Source organism: Crinia signifera, chromosome 5 (genome assembly GCF_055691185.1).
Source record: "Crinia signifera chromosome 5, ASM5569118v1, whole genome shotgun sequence".
Lineage (NCBI taxonomy): Eukaryota > Metazoa > Chordata > Amphibia > Anura > Myobatrachidae > Crinia > Crinia signifera.
The window spans coordinates 282,153,105-282,167,294 of NC_139221.1; the positions used below are offsets into that span (position 1 = coordinate 282,153,105).

Consider the following 14,190-nt stretch of genomic DNA (forward strand, 5'->3'; position numbering starts at 1 on the left):
CTTTTCATACCAACGTCACTTCATGATGCTTAGGGTGGAAGCAGGTCTTCACTATTATCCTACACAATAAAGAATACAAATTCTGCCAGACCTGGACTCTCTGGCTGTAAACGTTGCTTTGTCTTCATCTCCCCTACACCAGCGTTTTTCAACCACTGTGCCGTGGCACACTAGTGTGCCTTCAGCTGTTCTTGTGTGCCACCAGAGCTAGAGATGTCCACACCAGTAAAAGCCATCAGCACCAGTTCAATTGCTATTCACTGGTCTCTTCCTGCTCCAGTTCCGTCTTTATATCCTGGGCATATGAGACCACCCCTTTTTGAAGTCAGTGGGTCGAGATCTGGCTGCTGTCCTCATGTCACCCACTAATCCTCAATGGCTGCTGATGGGTGTTGTTGCTCCCTCTCTCCCATTGATGAAGTCAGTGTCAGCCCTGTTGTCCCAGCTCAAGGGCTTGTTGTATAAGATGATGTGTGGTGACTAAATATGACATGAATTAGATTTAGAGAAGACGAGCCACAGGGAGGTAAATGAGAAGATGCTCTAATGTCCTGCTGTCCTACTGTGCCTACTAGCTCCCAAAAAGAACATTATGGCAGCTGGGCAGTAACTCATATGGTGCTGAAATAAGGACATTTTTAACTCTACCCACTGAAAACAATTAGCATTGACATAACCTATGTTCTGTAAGCAGATGAGTCTGGCACAAACTGTACTGTGTTCATCTGGGGTCAATGTGTTTTCTTTTTGTGTTCTATGGGGGACAATGCGATTTGAATTTATTTTTGTTACATGTGGGGACCAGTGCAATTGTTTTTTTTTCATATGGCCACCTCCCTACCTCTTTACCTCACCAGTGCTCCTGTCCTGTTCTTCCCTTCCTCTACTTCATCTTCAGTCTCCTTGACAATTTTTACACCTACATCAGAACTGATGCTGATTTTAGTTCTACCAGCTATACCCCTATTTATGCTGTATTTTATCAACACACCCTGTACGTTACCGTGTAATTAGTTTTTTTGTTTGCTATGTACGGCGCTGCGGACACTTTGTGGCGCCTTATAAATAAACAAACTACTACTACGGATTTGTTCTTTTTGTGTGGGTGCCAATATGTACAGATTGAGCATCCCGTATCCGAATTATTAAAAAAAAATGTGTTTTTTTGGAATCATTCCAAAAACTTTTCAACCCCCGACCCTTTTTTTATACTTACCTAGTCCCCCGGTGTTCACGGCAGGCCTTCAGCTTCATCTCCGGCATCTCCAGCGGTCCCAGGAGTGCATTGCGTGAGTTCCCAGGCATGCCGATGACATCACCGGCGTGCCTGGGAACTCGCTCAATGCACTCCTGGGACCACTGGAGATGAAGCTGTATGCCTGTCGTGGACACCGGAGGACTCCATGGATGCCGAGGGTCCATCGGGGACCCACCAGGGGACAGGTAAGTATGTAAAAAAATATATACATATTCCAAAAACCGTAAAAATCCCTTATTCGGAATGCTCGTGGTCCCGAGGATTTCGGATAAGGGATACTCAACTTGTATTTCCCCGAGGGTGGCCGATGGTGTGCCTTAGCAATTTTAAAATAACTTTTGGTGCCGAAAGTTGAAAAAGGTTGAAAATCACTGCCCTACACTGACATGAATACAACCCTAAAATCTCCATATCATCCAGACACTAACTGGGTTATGCCCACCTCCTGCCACCATCCTCGAAATCTTAAATGAGCTTTTTCTTCAATATGATGACCACACCCCCCACCTTCAACATTTGTATCATTACGAACAACTGTCCTACATACTATTGTTTTCTTGGTGATTAAATGCTACCTTTAGAATCCAAGAATCCTAAAGAAAAAAAACATTTGAAAAAGAAACACTAAATTTTGGACAACAAGTTTCACATAATTTTATTTCCAAATCCACAGTAAAGAACAAAAGTTTATACAAATCAGCACTGTAAAAATGACATAGAGGCTATGCTGGCAAAATATACAGGGAAATCTTTATTGTTTTGCCTTCCTCTTAATTATTTACCCTCTCAAAAATGTACAATAGGTTCTAAAAAAAACCAACATCTGTTTCAAAACTGTTATTTAATTGTAATTTTCCAAAATGGTGTCCAATTAAATATCTAGTGCATATCAATATATTAACATATATATATATATATATATTTTTTAGAGAGCAATATATATTAATATAAGTGCTCACCCTTCGACATGCACAGAAAGCATCAAATAGAAATATTTTTGCAATAAAAAGTGCCTTAAAATTGAAAAGTTGGACCTAGCATGCTTTCTCACATCTGACAGATTAACTCTCATTCTACATCAGAAAAAGTGATAAATAATTGAAAACTTCTAAAGCAATCTGCAGCACGTCCACGTGTCTACTTCTCAAACAAATACCATGAAGAACAAAGAAAATAAAAATAAAAAAAATCGAACACTGACATTCTAAAGCATGATAAATCTAAATACACAGGCTTGTTTTTGTAAAAGTGGCATATGGGTGGACAGTGAAATGACAATCAGACTTCTGCACACACATGACTCATGAGTTATGACAGCAATTTAAACTACGGCAGTTTAAACCACATTTTCCTAATGGTTTGCCTGGGTTTAATAATGTCAGAAATGAAGACATTTTCTAGAACTGTACCGCCTTTATAATCCATTCAGTTACATTTGCTTATTCATCATTTTGGCTTTCAGTTCTCTCATTTATACCAGCTGGTAACTCAAGCTATAATATTTCTTATTAACCCTTTGTGTGCCAAGTGAATCTGGCAAAATAGGTGTCAAAATTGGCAAGCACGTTTTTTATTTAATCGTAATGATCTGTAACGTGTACCTTATATGGGAAACATCATATTTTTTTTTTTACACAAGTTTTATTTGAATTTATATAACAAATGTGAGTGACGCTGGTATTTTTAGCTGAGATTTTGTCAAAATCAGTGTGAAAATTGTCAAGCAAACATTTCTATTCATCACAATGACCTGTAATGTTTACCTCAGAGGTTCTCAAACTGTGGGTCCTGACCCCCAAGTGGGTCCCGACCTTCTCAGTATGGGGTTGCAAATATTCAAAATTCTGTTGAATTGTTTATATTAGACTCCTCCCATCATTTTATGCCTCCACAATGCTGCCATGCAGGTGCTCTCTGATGACTACACATGTTATGTGATCTTCTTCAGTAACTTTCTGGGGTCCCGTAATTATTTTTATTGTCTGATGGGGTCCCAGAGCAAAATAGTTTGAGGACCCCTGGTTTACCTTATATAGGAAATCAAATCTTTTGGTTTTTTAGCACATCTCAGATGTTGGCATTCAAAGGGTTAAATGAGTTGAACACTTCTGGCTTTATGTACTGCCTATAAGCATAGCCGTAATAGGGCATGCATTGGCCCGCCTCCTAATGGCATGACATTATGAAGTCACATAGGGGGGCGGGGCCACCCGCACCTGTAAGTGCAGCACTTCCTGCAGAGTACCTGCTACAGGTTGCACTTATGCAGCAATAATGACTGCAGGGTACCAATTCAGGCTCCCTCTAGCGAGAAAGCAATGGCTGTGGGGAAGCCCTGCTTTCTGTGTGGTGGCATTTCTCGCACATCCTTAGTTATGGCCCTGCCTGTAAGCATTCTCCTCACCTACACTCCTAGTAGCCCTTTTGGAATCTGTACTAAATATGCCTGGGAATGCTGCCTATCTGTTTATTAGCTTACTAAGGCATGTTTAGCCACTAGTAAATTTTGGGGACTCTGGCACAGTATCCAGTGATCCGATCTATTGCATTCTTATAAATATAGAGTTTCAGCTCTCAGAATGGCTGCCTGAAAAGAGGTGTATTAAATAGGATAGGTATATGGGACATGTGTTCTCGTTACTTTACTAAACAACAATTATTCATTTCAGATTTAGCAACAAATATATATATTATATTTATATTAGGTTTCACAACACAGGTTTATTTTCTTGGACAGAACACCACATCTTATTACGCAAAATATAAAAGCTAGCAATGAACATTATGAAAGAACCACTGTGCATGAATACACACACCTAGCTAAACTACTGTATCAAACAGCTCCGCTATTTCTTAAAATAACAATCTATAGTAAGTGCTCAAAAGGAAAAAAAAAAAATTACAATGTAACTAAACATGAATGGGCTGGTGCACATGTGTATGTACAGAATTACCTACATCTCCAGCTAATAGGTAACTAAATAATATTAATAACTGGGTATACAATGCTCCATAATAAATACAATACAGGAACTCTCACTAACAAAGATTGGATTTCAACTTAATGAAAATAAATAGTGTGTAATGAACTACAGCCAAAAGCATCACCTATGCCATATAGAGTATACGGTACTTAAGTTTGCGGAACATTGCAGTGATTAAAAGAATAATATGCATGTGTATATATAAATTTGTATATATAGATATGCATTTGAACACACATATACGCACACTCACTCTGTGTCAGAAGTGGCATCAGCTCTCGTTCCGAGAAATCATCTGTCGAAGAGGTTTATTTATGGGGGGGAAAAAAATATATGGACTGATTTCAGCTTTGCAATTAATAGATATCCTTACCTATAGTCTTAACAATACTTAAAAAAAAAAAAAAAAAAGACCATAACTCGCTATATTAACCTGCTAAAATGTAAATACTAAGGGTAACGGTTGGGGAGAGAAATGTTCACATTTACATGTTTGTTGTGCTTATTAAAATTTGAAATATTCTGGTTTTGAAAATAAATGTTAAATTTTTTTTTTCAATTCAACTTATGCGGTGAAAGCATACAACTACGAAAAGTACATTCTTCCAATCAAAACGCAACCTTACGTTGTCCCCTTTTTGCTTCTTAGAAATTCTACATAGCGTTGCGGTCCACGCCAAAAGGTGGCAGATAAAAAAACAAAACAAAAAAACGATGTATATATGTATATAGAATGGAATGTGGAAATAATTGGCTGCAGCAGTTTATACATCAAGTTAGTTCCGGATGATTAATGGATATCTACAAAATGTTACATCTATAAGAAATAACGAGGCATATAGCAGATTCAATGTCTCAGGTGGCGAGAAACTATATGCAACTTGCATAATGTTAACATTTAATCTATATAAATAAGATTTTCCAATTTTTTTACATTTAAATAACAAGTCTTCATACAAAAAGAACTTCCTTGTAAAGTTAATGGCAGACTCTTTTGCTACTGTAAATACAAACTGATTGTATGGCCTTTTTATATATTGGTGGACCTGAGTCTATCGCTATTTTTTTCTTAGAACTATATGATTACATCGGTCTTTAAAGGGAGGGAGAGGAATGAGAAAAAAAAAGGATTAAAATTTAGAGGGTTTTTACAAAATGTAGAATACACGATACAGGTAAAATTTTCAGGTTTCTGTTCATACTGCTTAATATTAGAAAAATGGATAATGTTCACAGCTTCATCCCTTTTTATCGGAATAGTTAATAAAAAAAAAACAAGAAAAACAAAACATTATTTCCTCCAAAAGGCATTTTACAGACCAGGTCACAATTCTGTTAATTACATATATTTAAGTGCAGCTAAATAGGTCCCTGCGAGGACACCTTTCAGAATTCATCTATGTTTGTGGAAACGTTTGGGGTAGCTGGGTTTGAATCTTGAGAAATGGCTGCAACTGTAACAATTCTTGGTGAACCAAGGACCCCAGTGACTGAAGCGTCAAGGTCTCCTGATGTTACAATTGCCAGGGCTGTTCCACCTCCCTTCTTATTTTGGTGAGTTTTCACGTGCTTTGAGAGATGGTCGCTCCTCATAAACCTCTTTGAACATTCCGGACACTCAAATCTTTTCTCACCTATAAAGAAAACAAATATTAATAGAAATATAAGCAATTGAAGCAGGCTGTAAACTATTCAATACTTTTTTCTAACACTTTCTTTACTTCTCCACAAGTAGCAAATTTGTTGATGTCCTTTGTTAGGTACCTCCGCAGTTTGGGAGGACAGACACCCAACTCATGGGGTTGAATTTCATAAATCAATAATAATCGAATCCAAACAGTGCTACAACTGGGTTTTCCGGTTCACCAAAACCATTGATTTGGAAATATTTTGTTCACATATACAAACAACGGTATATATTACAGGATCTTCTCACGTGCTCACTCTAGTTCGCCCCTGGATTATATGTATGACAATCTGATGTATTTTGCATGTCCACAGCATGGTAAATGAAGGGTCTGTAATAGGGAGGCAAATCCCAGGTCATTTTTGAAATCATAAAAAAATCCTGGGATTGGCCTCCTGATGCCGAGCTGGATATTTTGTTGAAGCAGTCCTTCAGCGAGCAGGCAGATGCGGCAGTTGGTGATGTCAAGCAGATGCAAGGAACACACACACACACAAGGAAGAGGGCAGGGTGGGAGCCGGTACATGTGGCGGCAGGCCAATGCATAGCTGAGCAGCGTGACCTTACAGCAGCCGCACAGCATGTTTCCCGGGCAGTGCCTGAGCCAAGCGCTGCTCGTGATGTGCACCGCCTGGCAGAAAGGGATGAAATGGGCATTTGCATTTCAATCCTGAATTCCGGTAATTGGAGGCTCCAATCCCAAGATTGAAATCCTGTCCAAAAATGGCCGAAATCCCACCGATCCCAATCCGTGATTTCGCATCCCTAGCCCATAATGCTGGTGTGTGTTTTTACACACGTATAAAATATTTATACATTACAGAGCCTCATGTTAGAATAAAATATTTATTAAGACCTTTCCTACAGTAGTTGCAAAAGATCCTGTGGAATTTCCTATATTATCTAGAACGGCTTCTTCCAATTGTCCCATACACATACTATGAAAGGGTCAAAAGAGGCAGTGGAACACCTGTAGACCAGGGTTGCCGACTTTTCAGCTGCCCTCTCCGGGAGAGGGCAGCCAGCTGAATCAAGTAGGGGGCGGGCCCGGCAGACATGACACCAAAGGGGGCGGATCCGTGGGCGTGACTATCGTAATTAATTTGCTAGCGGTACACCGCTGCCGCTCCAGCCGCTCCCACTCTCCTCTCCCTGCTGCTTGTGTCTGCGGGTCTCTGCGGCGGCTGTCATCTAAGAGGACAGCGACGCCGGGCGCTGCTGACACCTGCCACCTGGCACTTTGCGCATGCGCAGTCCAACTTTTCGGCAAGAAGGCTGAAAAACTGGGAGGATCCCGGGACCTTCCGGGGGACCGGGAGAAAGAGTCGGGAGGGTAGGCAACTATGCTGTAGACACCTAACTCAGCAACCTTCTGCTACTAGAACATTATAAGAAAGTGTATACAGCCATCAAACCTGTGTGAGTTCTTCTGTGTCTCTGAAGCTCATCACTCCTGGTAAACCTCTTGCCACAAAATATCCAGTTGCACACAAAAGGCCTCTCTCCTGTGTGCCAGCGAAGATGTGCTCGGAGATGGGAAGTCTTCCCGTAGACTTTGCCACAACCTTCAATATGACAGATATGCTGCTTCTTTTTCCCAGGTTCACTGCTACCTCTAATAAAACAAATTCAGAGGCTGTTAATAGAGACTAATATGTGCAAAGATAATGCTTTGGTGGGCAATTCTGCCTCAAGAGCTGTATTTTTTACAATAAAATCGGCTGTTAATTAGTCATGCAGTGTGGTTGAGACATACATTATAAGACAAATAGTAATAATCCTGGTAACTTCATCTCTGGTCCCTAGGGAAACAGAATACTTAATAGTACAATAATTGACCACAAACTTTAAAAAGTCTTTCTTACTGCATATCCTAGTATAGGGACACACACACACACACACACACACACACACACACACACACACACACACACACACACACACACACACAGAGCGTACTAGCACTATTTTCATTTTCAGTGATCATACATAGGATCTAAATAATCAAGGATCCTCCTGGCAGCATGTACTTTATATACTATTAGAGTATCTTGTTAGGAGCATTGGCTGGTTAGTAGGATTTTGTTCCTTGAATCATAAGAATTGGAACAGGAGAACTACAGTGTTCCTATGATGTGCTATGGGAAGCTTTTCAATGCTTAGTACAGTGGTTCCCAAACTGTGGGGGTTATTTTGGTTCACTCTTTCTGACAAAATCCTTCTTAGATGGACAAAACCATGTGCACTGCAGGTGGGGCAGATGTAACATGTGCAAAGAGAATTAGATTTGGGTGAGTTATTTTGATTCTGTGCAGGGAAAATACTTTATGTTTACACTGCAATATAGATCTCACTTTGAAGTAAAACCCCACCGAAATATAATTCTCTCTGCATAAGTAACATCTGCCCCACCTGCAGTGCACATGGTTTTGTCCATCTAAGAAGGATTTTGTCAGAAAGAGTGAACCAAAATAACCGCCTGTGTGCCGTGGCACCCTGGGGTGCCTTGGAGGTCTTGCAGGGGTGCCCTGGGTTGATGGTCCAGGACCAATTCACGTTATTTATGTCCAATGTAATAGTCAAATTGTGCACAAACAGAAATGAATCCTGTCCATTACCACATAACTGATCCTAAGGATGGGATATAATTATAAACACAATTTATTTAACTTAATATTTGTTTCTAAAGGCCCATACACACGTGACGATTTTCAACGGGTGTTTTGACCGATTTTCAGCTGAAAATCGCCTAGTGTGTATGGGCCAGAGATTCCCGACTTGCGATGGTGCGCGCTCCCACATCATCGCTAGCGAGGTGGGCAGTCTGCTGGTTTTACCAGCACATCTAGCTGATGGCTGTTTTTTTTAGCCATCATCGCTAAATGTGTATGGCAGCCGGGCTGAAAGATCATCAGCCCAGATGACCGCCCGCTCCCTCCCCCTGCTCATACTCACCCCTCCTCGCTCCCGCGCTGTCTGGCTCACAGGCTGCAGACATGCACGCAGCACAGCTTCCTCTCCACCCTCCTCCCGGCTACACAGCACGGCGGAGCACCCCCCAGCAGAACGCCCCGCCCCCAGCTCACTGGCCACATCCTCCCTGCTCCACAGAGTGTGTATACACATGCAGCCGCTGACCACCAATGTTAAAGGCAGTAATATATACATTGCTGGCACAAGCCAGCAATGTATATATTACTGGCACCACTGGGCACTAATGTTATTAACAAGCCATTAATATATACATTGCTGGCACATGCCAGCAATGCATATATTGATGGCACCACTGGCCACCAATAATGTTTATAATGCAGTAATATATACATTGATGGCACATGCCAGCAATGTATATATTACTGGCACCACTGGGCACCAATGTTATTAATAAGCCAGTAATATATACATTGCTGGCACAGACCAGAAATGTATATATTATTGGTACCACTGGGCACCAATGATTACGTATTAGCTAGTAATATATACATTGCTGGCACAGCATATATTCAGGGACGTCTTAATGCAAGGGCTTGATGGGCAGTTGCCCTAGGGCCCCATAATCCTAGGGGCCCAAGTTCCAGTAGCGGACTGTGTCAGGGGGCAGGATGGCATGTGCCCCCCCAGCCAGTACACTATCCATCACCAGCCACCCTTACGCTGCCGTCACCCACAATCCATCACCATCACCCACTGCCCATCACCCTCACGCTGCTGTCACCCACTGCCCGTCACCCTCATCCACCACCCTTATGCTGCTGTCACCCACTATCCATTACTATCACTCACTGCTCGTCACCCTCACACTGATGTCGCCCTTATGCTGCCGTCACCCACTATCCATCACTATCACCCACTGCCCATCACCCTCACGCTGTTGTCACCCACTATCTGTCACCCTCATCCACCACCCTTACACTGCGGTCACCCGCTATCCATTACTATCACCCACTGCCCATCACCCAATGGTGTGTGGCATATTGTGTAATGTGCGTTATAGTATGTGGTATAATGTGTAATGGACATGATGGTGTGCTTAGTCCCCTTTCCCACAAAGCCATGCCTTAAACTTTTCGCAGGCCAGCAATGTATAGGTTACCACCCCCACTGCCCCCCCAATGTATATTTTGTTATGGCGTAATGTATACATTGCTGGCAAAAGTGAATTAATTTCTCCCTACGTGCAAGGCTACAAATGAAATGTTTGCCGTGCACACGGGCGGGATTTTGCCAGCAATCAGTTCTGAATCAGGCACCAAGAACAGAAATGCACTGAATAAAATGGCCACTGCTCCCACCATTGGAATTCAAACCCCGCCCATTATGTAAATAGCCTTGTATATGAAAGATTTTCAGCAAAGCCTTTCGGCTCCTGAAAATCTCTCGCTCTTTGAGGAAAATAGTCCAGTGTGTATACACTACTTTGGTGACAGATATACAGATGGGGCCAGGCTCTTCTTTGCTGGTGAATTGCCAGAACGTCACCGCTGGCGATCCGCCAGCAGCCCGGCTCGCCATCTGACAGACGCGCGTGCGTCTCAATCTCCATCGGCGGGGCGACGGGAACCCTTTCCGTCTCCGCTTCAGGGAGACGGACAGGGTTAGGGGGGGTGCGGGCAGGCGGCGGCGACCCCGGGTGACCGCCGACAAGCCGGCGGTGACCCGGGGGAAGCGCTGGATGCGGGATGCGCGCGCGTCCCCTTCTCGCTATACAGATGGCGGCTGGCGGGGGATGGTGGCTGGCGTCGCCATCTCCATCCCCTGCAAAGATGAGTCATGCCCCATCTGTATCTATCAGAGATTTTGGCAAAGTATTTGAAATGAAAGTCTACTAGTGTGGATGGGCCTTAACTTTCTCAATGAGAAGCCCTTAGCCTAGGGGTGCCACACAATAATTGTGATGCTTCAGGGTGCTGTGATTAAAAAAAGTTTGGGAACCCCTGGCTTAGTAGCAGGCCAGTATTAGTCTTCATTCTAGCATCCTGCTCCTTGAAACATCCTTGCATTTCCTCCTTCCTGCCTGGGGGTGTCACTCTCTGCTATGGTATTTCTAGAACAGTCTGGTTTGTATCTCAACATTGAGATACAAACCAGACAAGTACAGCAGACAGCGACACCCCAGGCAGGAAAGAGGAACTACAAGGATTTTACAAGTAGCAGGGTGCTAGAAAGAACACTAAAGGGCCCTACATACGCTGAGATTTGTGTTAGAGATTCATAATGGGAGATTCAGCATGAGAGATTTCACTCTCTCAGATAATGAGCCACACACAGAGAGATTTATGTCAGAGATTCAGAATGGGAAATTCAGCATGGTATATTTTAAATCTGTCACAATGGTCACAGAAAGTGACGAAAAAAACTGCACTTCATCACAAAAATCAGGAAGAACTCGTCGACCATACACTGAGGTGATTAGGTCAACCATTTTACCATGTTGACTAGTAGTGGTCGACTTATTGACTGTCCCCTGTCGACTTAAGGTCTGGATACCTGCGTCAGTATATCTTCATGGTAAGTGAGGAGGCAGACTGAGCAGCATTATAGCAGTGTAGAAAGACTCCAGAGACCATTACTAAAGGTTTATAAAGAATTAATATACTGTATACAGCAAGGGATACTGGAAGAAAGGTGCTGTCACCCCTAGCAACCATGTTACTAATAATAACAACCCACAGCAGCTTCCCTGCAGGTACAATTACCCCCAGTGTATATAGAGTGAACCATCTACAAGCATGCAGTGTGTATAACGGAGGGGGACTACATGTCCCAGCACAGACTGCCTGACAGTACTGTACCATGGATAACCCCCCAGCTGCTTCCAACGCGAGATCTTGGATTTGCTGGGCGGTGGCTCCCTCAATCAGGCAGCCAATAGCAGCCTGACTCTGGGAGAGGGCGGTGCTGCTGCATGTCAGAGACACAGTGTGATTGGCTGCTGCCCTGTAGCGTTAGGGTGAAAGTAGCTGCGCAGGAGGCATCAAGGTCCGACTGCCAGTGCCAGGCTGGGCAGAGACTAGATCCCCTTGAGGCTCATGGGTGGCGTCGGCGGGCTTGATGGCGGCGTTCGGCATCTTCAGTCGCTCAGAAAAGCCCTGCTCATCTGCCCGAGGCCACCCATGTGGGAGATAAGCAGCAGCTTTCCGAGCGACTGCTCTGAAATGTCCGGCGGGTCCGTTCTGAATCTTGAACAGATTCAGAATGGCGGGGGCGCGCATGTAAAATCGCTGTGTGGGCTATACACAGCGATTTACATGCGGTTTCAGGCATTTTCTGAGCGATTTGTTAAAATCGCTCAGAAAATATCGCGCTGTGTGTGGGGCCCATAAGAAAGATGTAATAAGATTATAAATGTCACATTTAGACAGAGTATTGTAAGACAGCAGGGGCACTATACAAAGCATGGGGTATCACCAGTATTCATAATGACTGTATAATGACCGTTGGAAGCTAGGAACACCACAAAAAATTCCTCCGTCCGCAAAGCAAAGAATGCCCACAAACACAAAACCTCTCCATCTCACTGTACTATTTGATCAAGTGTTCTTCAAAATTTACATCTCCATATTAGCAGAAATCTAGTTGCCCCAGGGCAAACCAAAGCCTGGAGATGGAAATAGGATTTTGAGCCCACACCCACAGATCATTGATTTCTAAACCAAGAATAGTAACTGAGGTAGCAAAACATCTATCCATTACCCACAATAATAATGGAGGCCATACTGCCACGAATGTGCCTGTCTAATGCAGAAGAATCACGAATGCTGAATAAGCAGTGAGGGAGCATAAACCACTGATGGGTTCCCCAGGTTACACTTGGAAGGTCATGTGATATGTAAATCAGGATGGGCACAAGGCCTATCAGAGTAGTGGGAGGGTTAGACAGTGTAAGAAAAGTCACATGCTACATGTGAAGCTTCCTCTGTCCGGAAAAGCCCCACCCACCCTTCCCTATTCTTCTCTCTTCGGCGGCGGTAAAGAACCTTGTAAGATCTTGATGTGTGTGTGTAGATAGTGGGGTGTCGCTCTCCCCTGACATCTATGGTCATCGGCCATGCTTCTGCCCGGGGGATGGTCACCACTAGCACGAGTGGATGACCGGGGAGAGTGAGCACCAGCAATGGTGTGTATGGTAGACATTTTTAACCCCACTTTCCTATAGTGACCGTTCTTTGGTGCCGCCAGCACTTGTGTCCGTGTCTTTTTTATTAGATAAGTTTAGTTGTTAAGGTTTAAGTTAAAGTTATGGTGAATTGTAAAGTGTGGACCTGGGGGATACCCGATGGGGAGTTTATAGCCACACAGGCACAGAACCTGTTAGTGGGCGGCTATGTCTGCAATGTTTACAATACAGCAATCCTTTCTCTTCTCATATACCTTCCACTAGAACAGTTTCACATTTATTCATTAATCCTGCACTGAATGGTCCCTCTTTCAACCTATATCATGTAATCTTCTATACCACAGTACAAAAGAATGTCCACATAATTCCCAGTATGAAGCGATGTCATACACCTCTATGCAGCTATTTCCCCATATGTCATTACCCAGCCAGTAATTACATGCTTGGTTAGTCTTTCCATAATCAGCACGGAAATATATTTTATAGTTTATGTTTCTGAATGTAGCTGTCTAATTGTAATGGAGAAAGTTGATCCTTACAAGCTAAAAAGTATTAATAGAGCAATGGATTCATTTGTTATTTTTTTTTTCTTTTATAGTGTACGAATATTTTAACATTTACATGTTTGGTGCAGTGTATATAGAGCAGCCTGTTTTATACTCTATAAGCCCCATACACACTATGAGATCCCTGTCAAAACGGATATTGGTGGAGGCAGAATCACAGCATGGGCAAGTGCATACACAGAGGAGCGACAGGGGCGTGGAGGCCAGGCTGGTCCTTCCTCATCTATATATGCAGGATGAGGAGCAGGTCATTAATAATGAGTAGCATACCTCTCAACTTTCAGGTCATCGGAGGAGCCCCGAAATTAGGGGGCGTGGTTTGCCGGGGAGGGGCCTATAATCGCGTCGCCCCCCGAGGCCACGCCCCTGTTTTACGCTGTGGGGGCAGGGCCCTGAGGCTCTGTGAGCCTCTTGCCAAGCCCCCAGCCCCTCTGGATGCAGGGGATAGACGCTGTGCGCATGCCCGACTATTGGCTGCCGGAGGATGTTTGCCCTCTAGTAGCAGCTACATAGCTACTAGGGGGCGAGCAGCCTACTACTCTGCAGTCGCCAGTGTGTCCCATGTGTGTGGTCTGTGG

The 14,190-nt window shown here is 43.4% G+C and overlaps 1 protein-coding gene across 5 annotated transcripts in view; it reads right to left on the reverse strand.

Annotated features, from left to right (window-relative positions):
* Positions 1 to 1,887: 1,887 nt before the first annotated feature.
* SP4 (Sp4 transcription factor) overlaps positions 1,888 to 14,190 on the reverse strand; it is a 41,537-nt gene continuing 29,234 nt past the window's right edge. For 4 of the 5 annotated variants that reach the window (XM_083189119.1, XM_083189117.1, XM_083189118.1 and 1 more), the window contains exons 5-6: positions 7,345 to 7,544; positions 1,888 to 5,876 (exon numbers count right to left, since the gene is read on the reverse strand). In XM_083189119.1, the coding sequence (XP_083045245.1) occupies positions 5,629 to 5,876; positions 7,345 to 7,544 (448 nt within the window). In that variant the 3' untranslated portion in view covers positions 1,888 to 5,628. The remainder of the gene's footprint in view (positions 5,877 to 7,344; positions 7,545 to 14,190) is intronic. The other variant, XR_014475066.1, reaches the window with a different exon arrangement.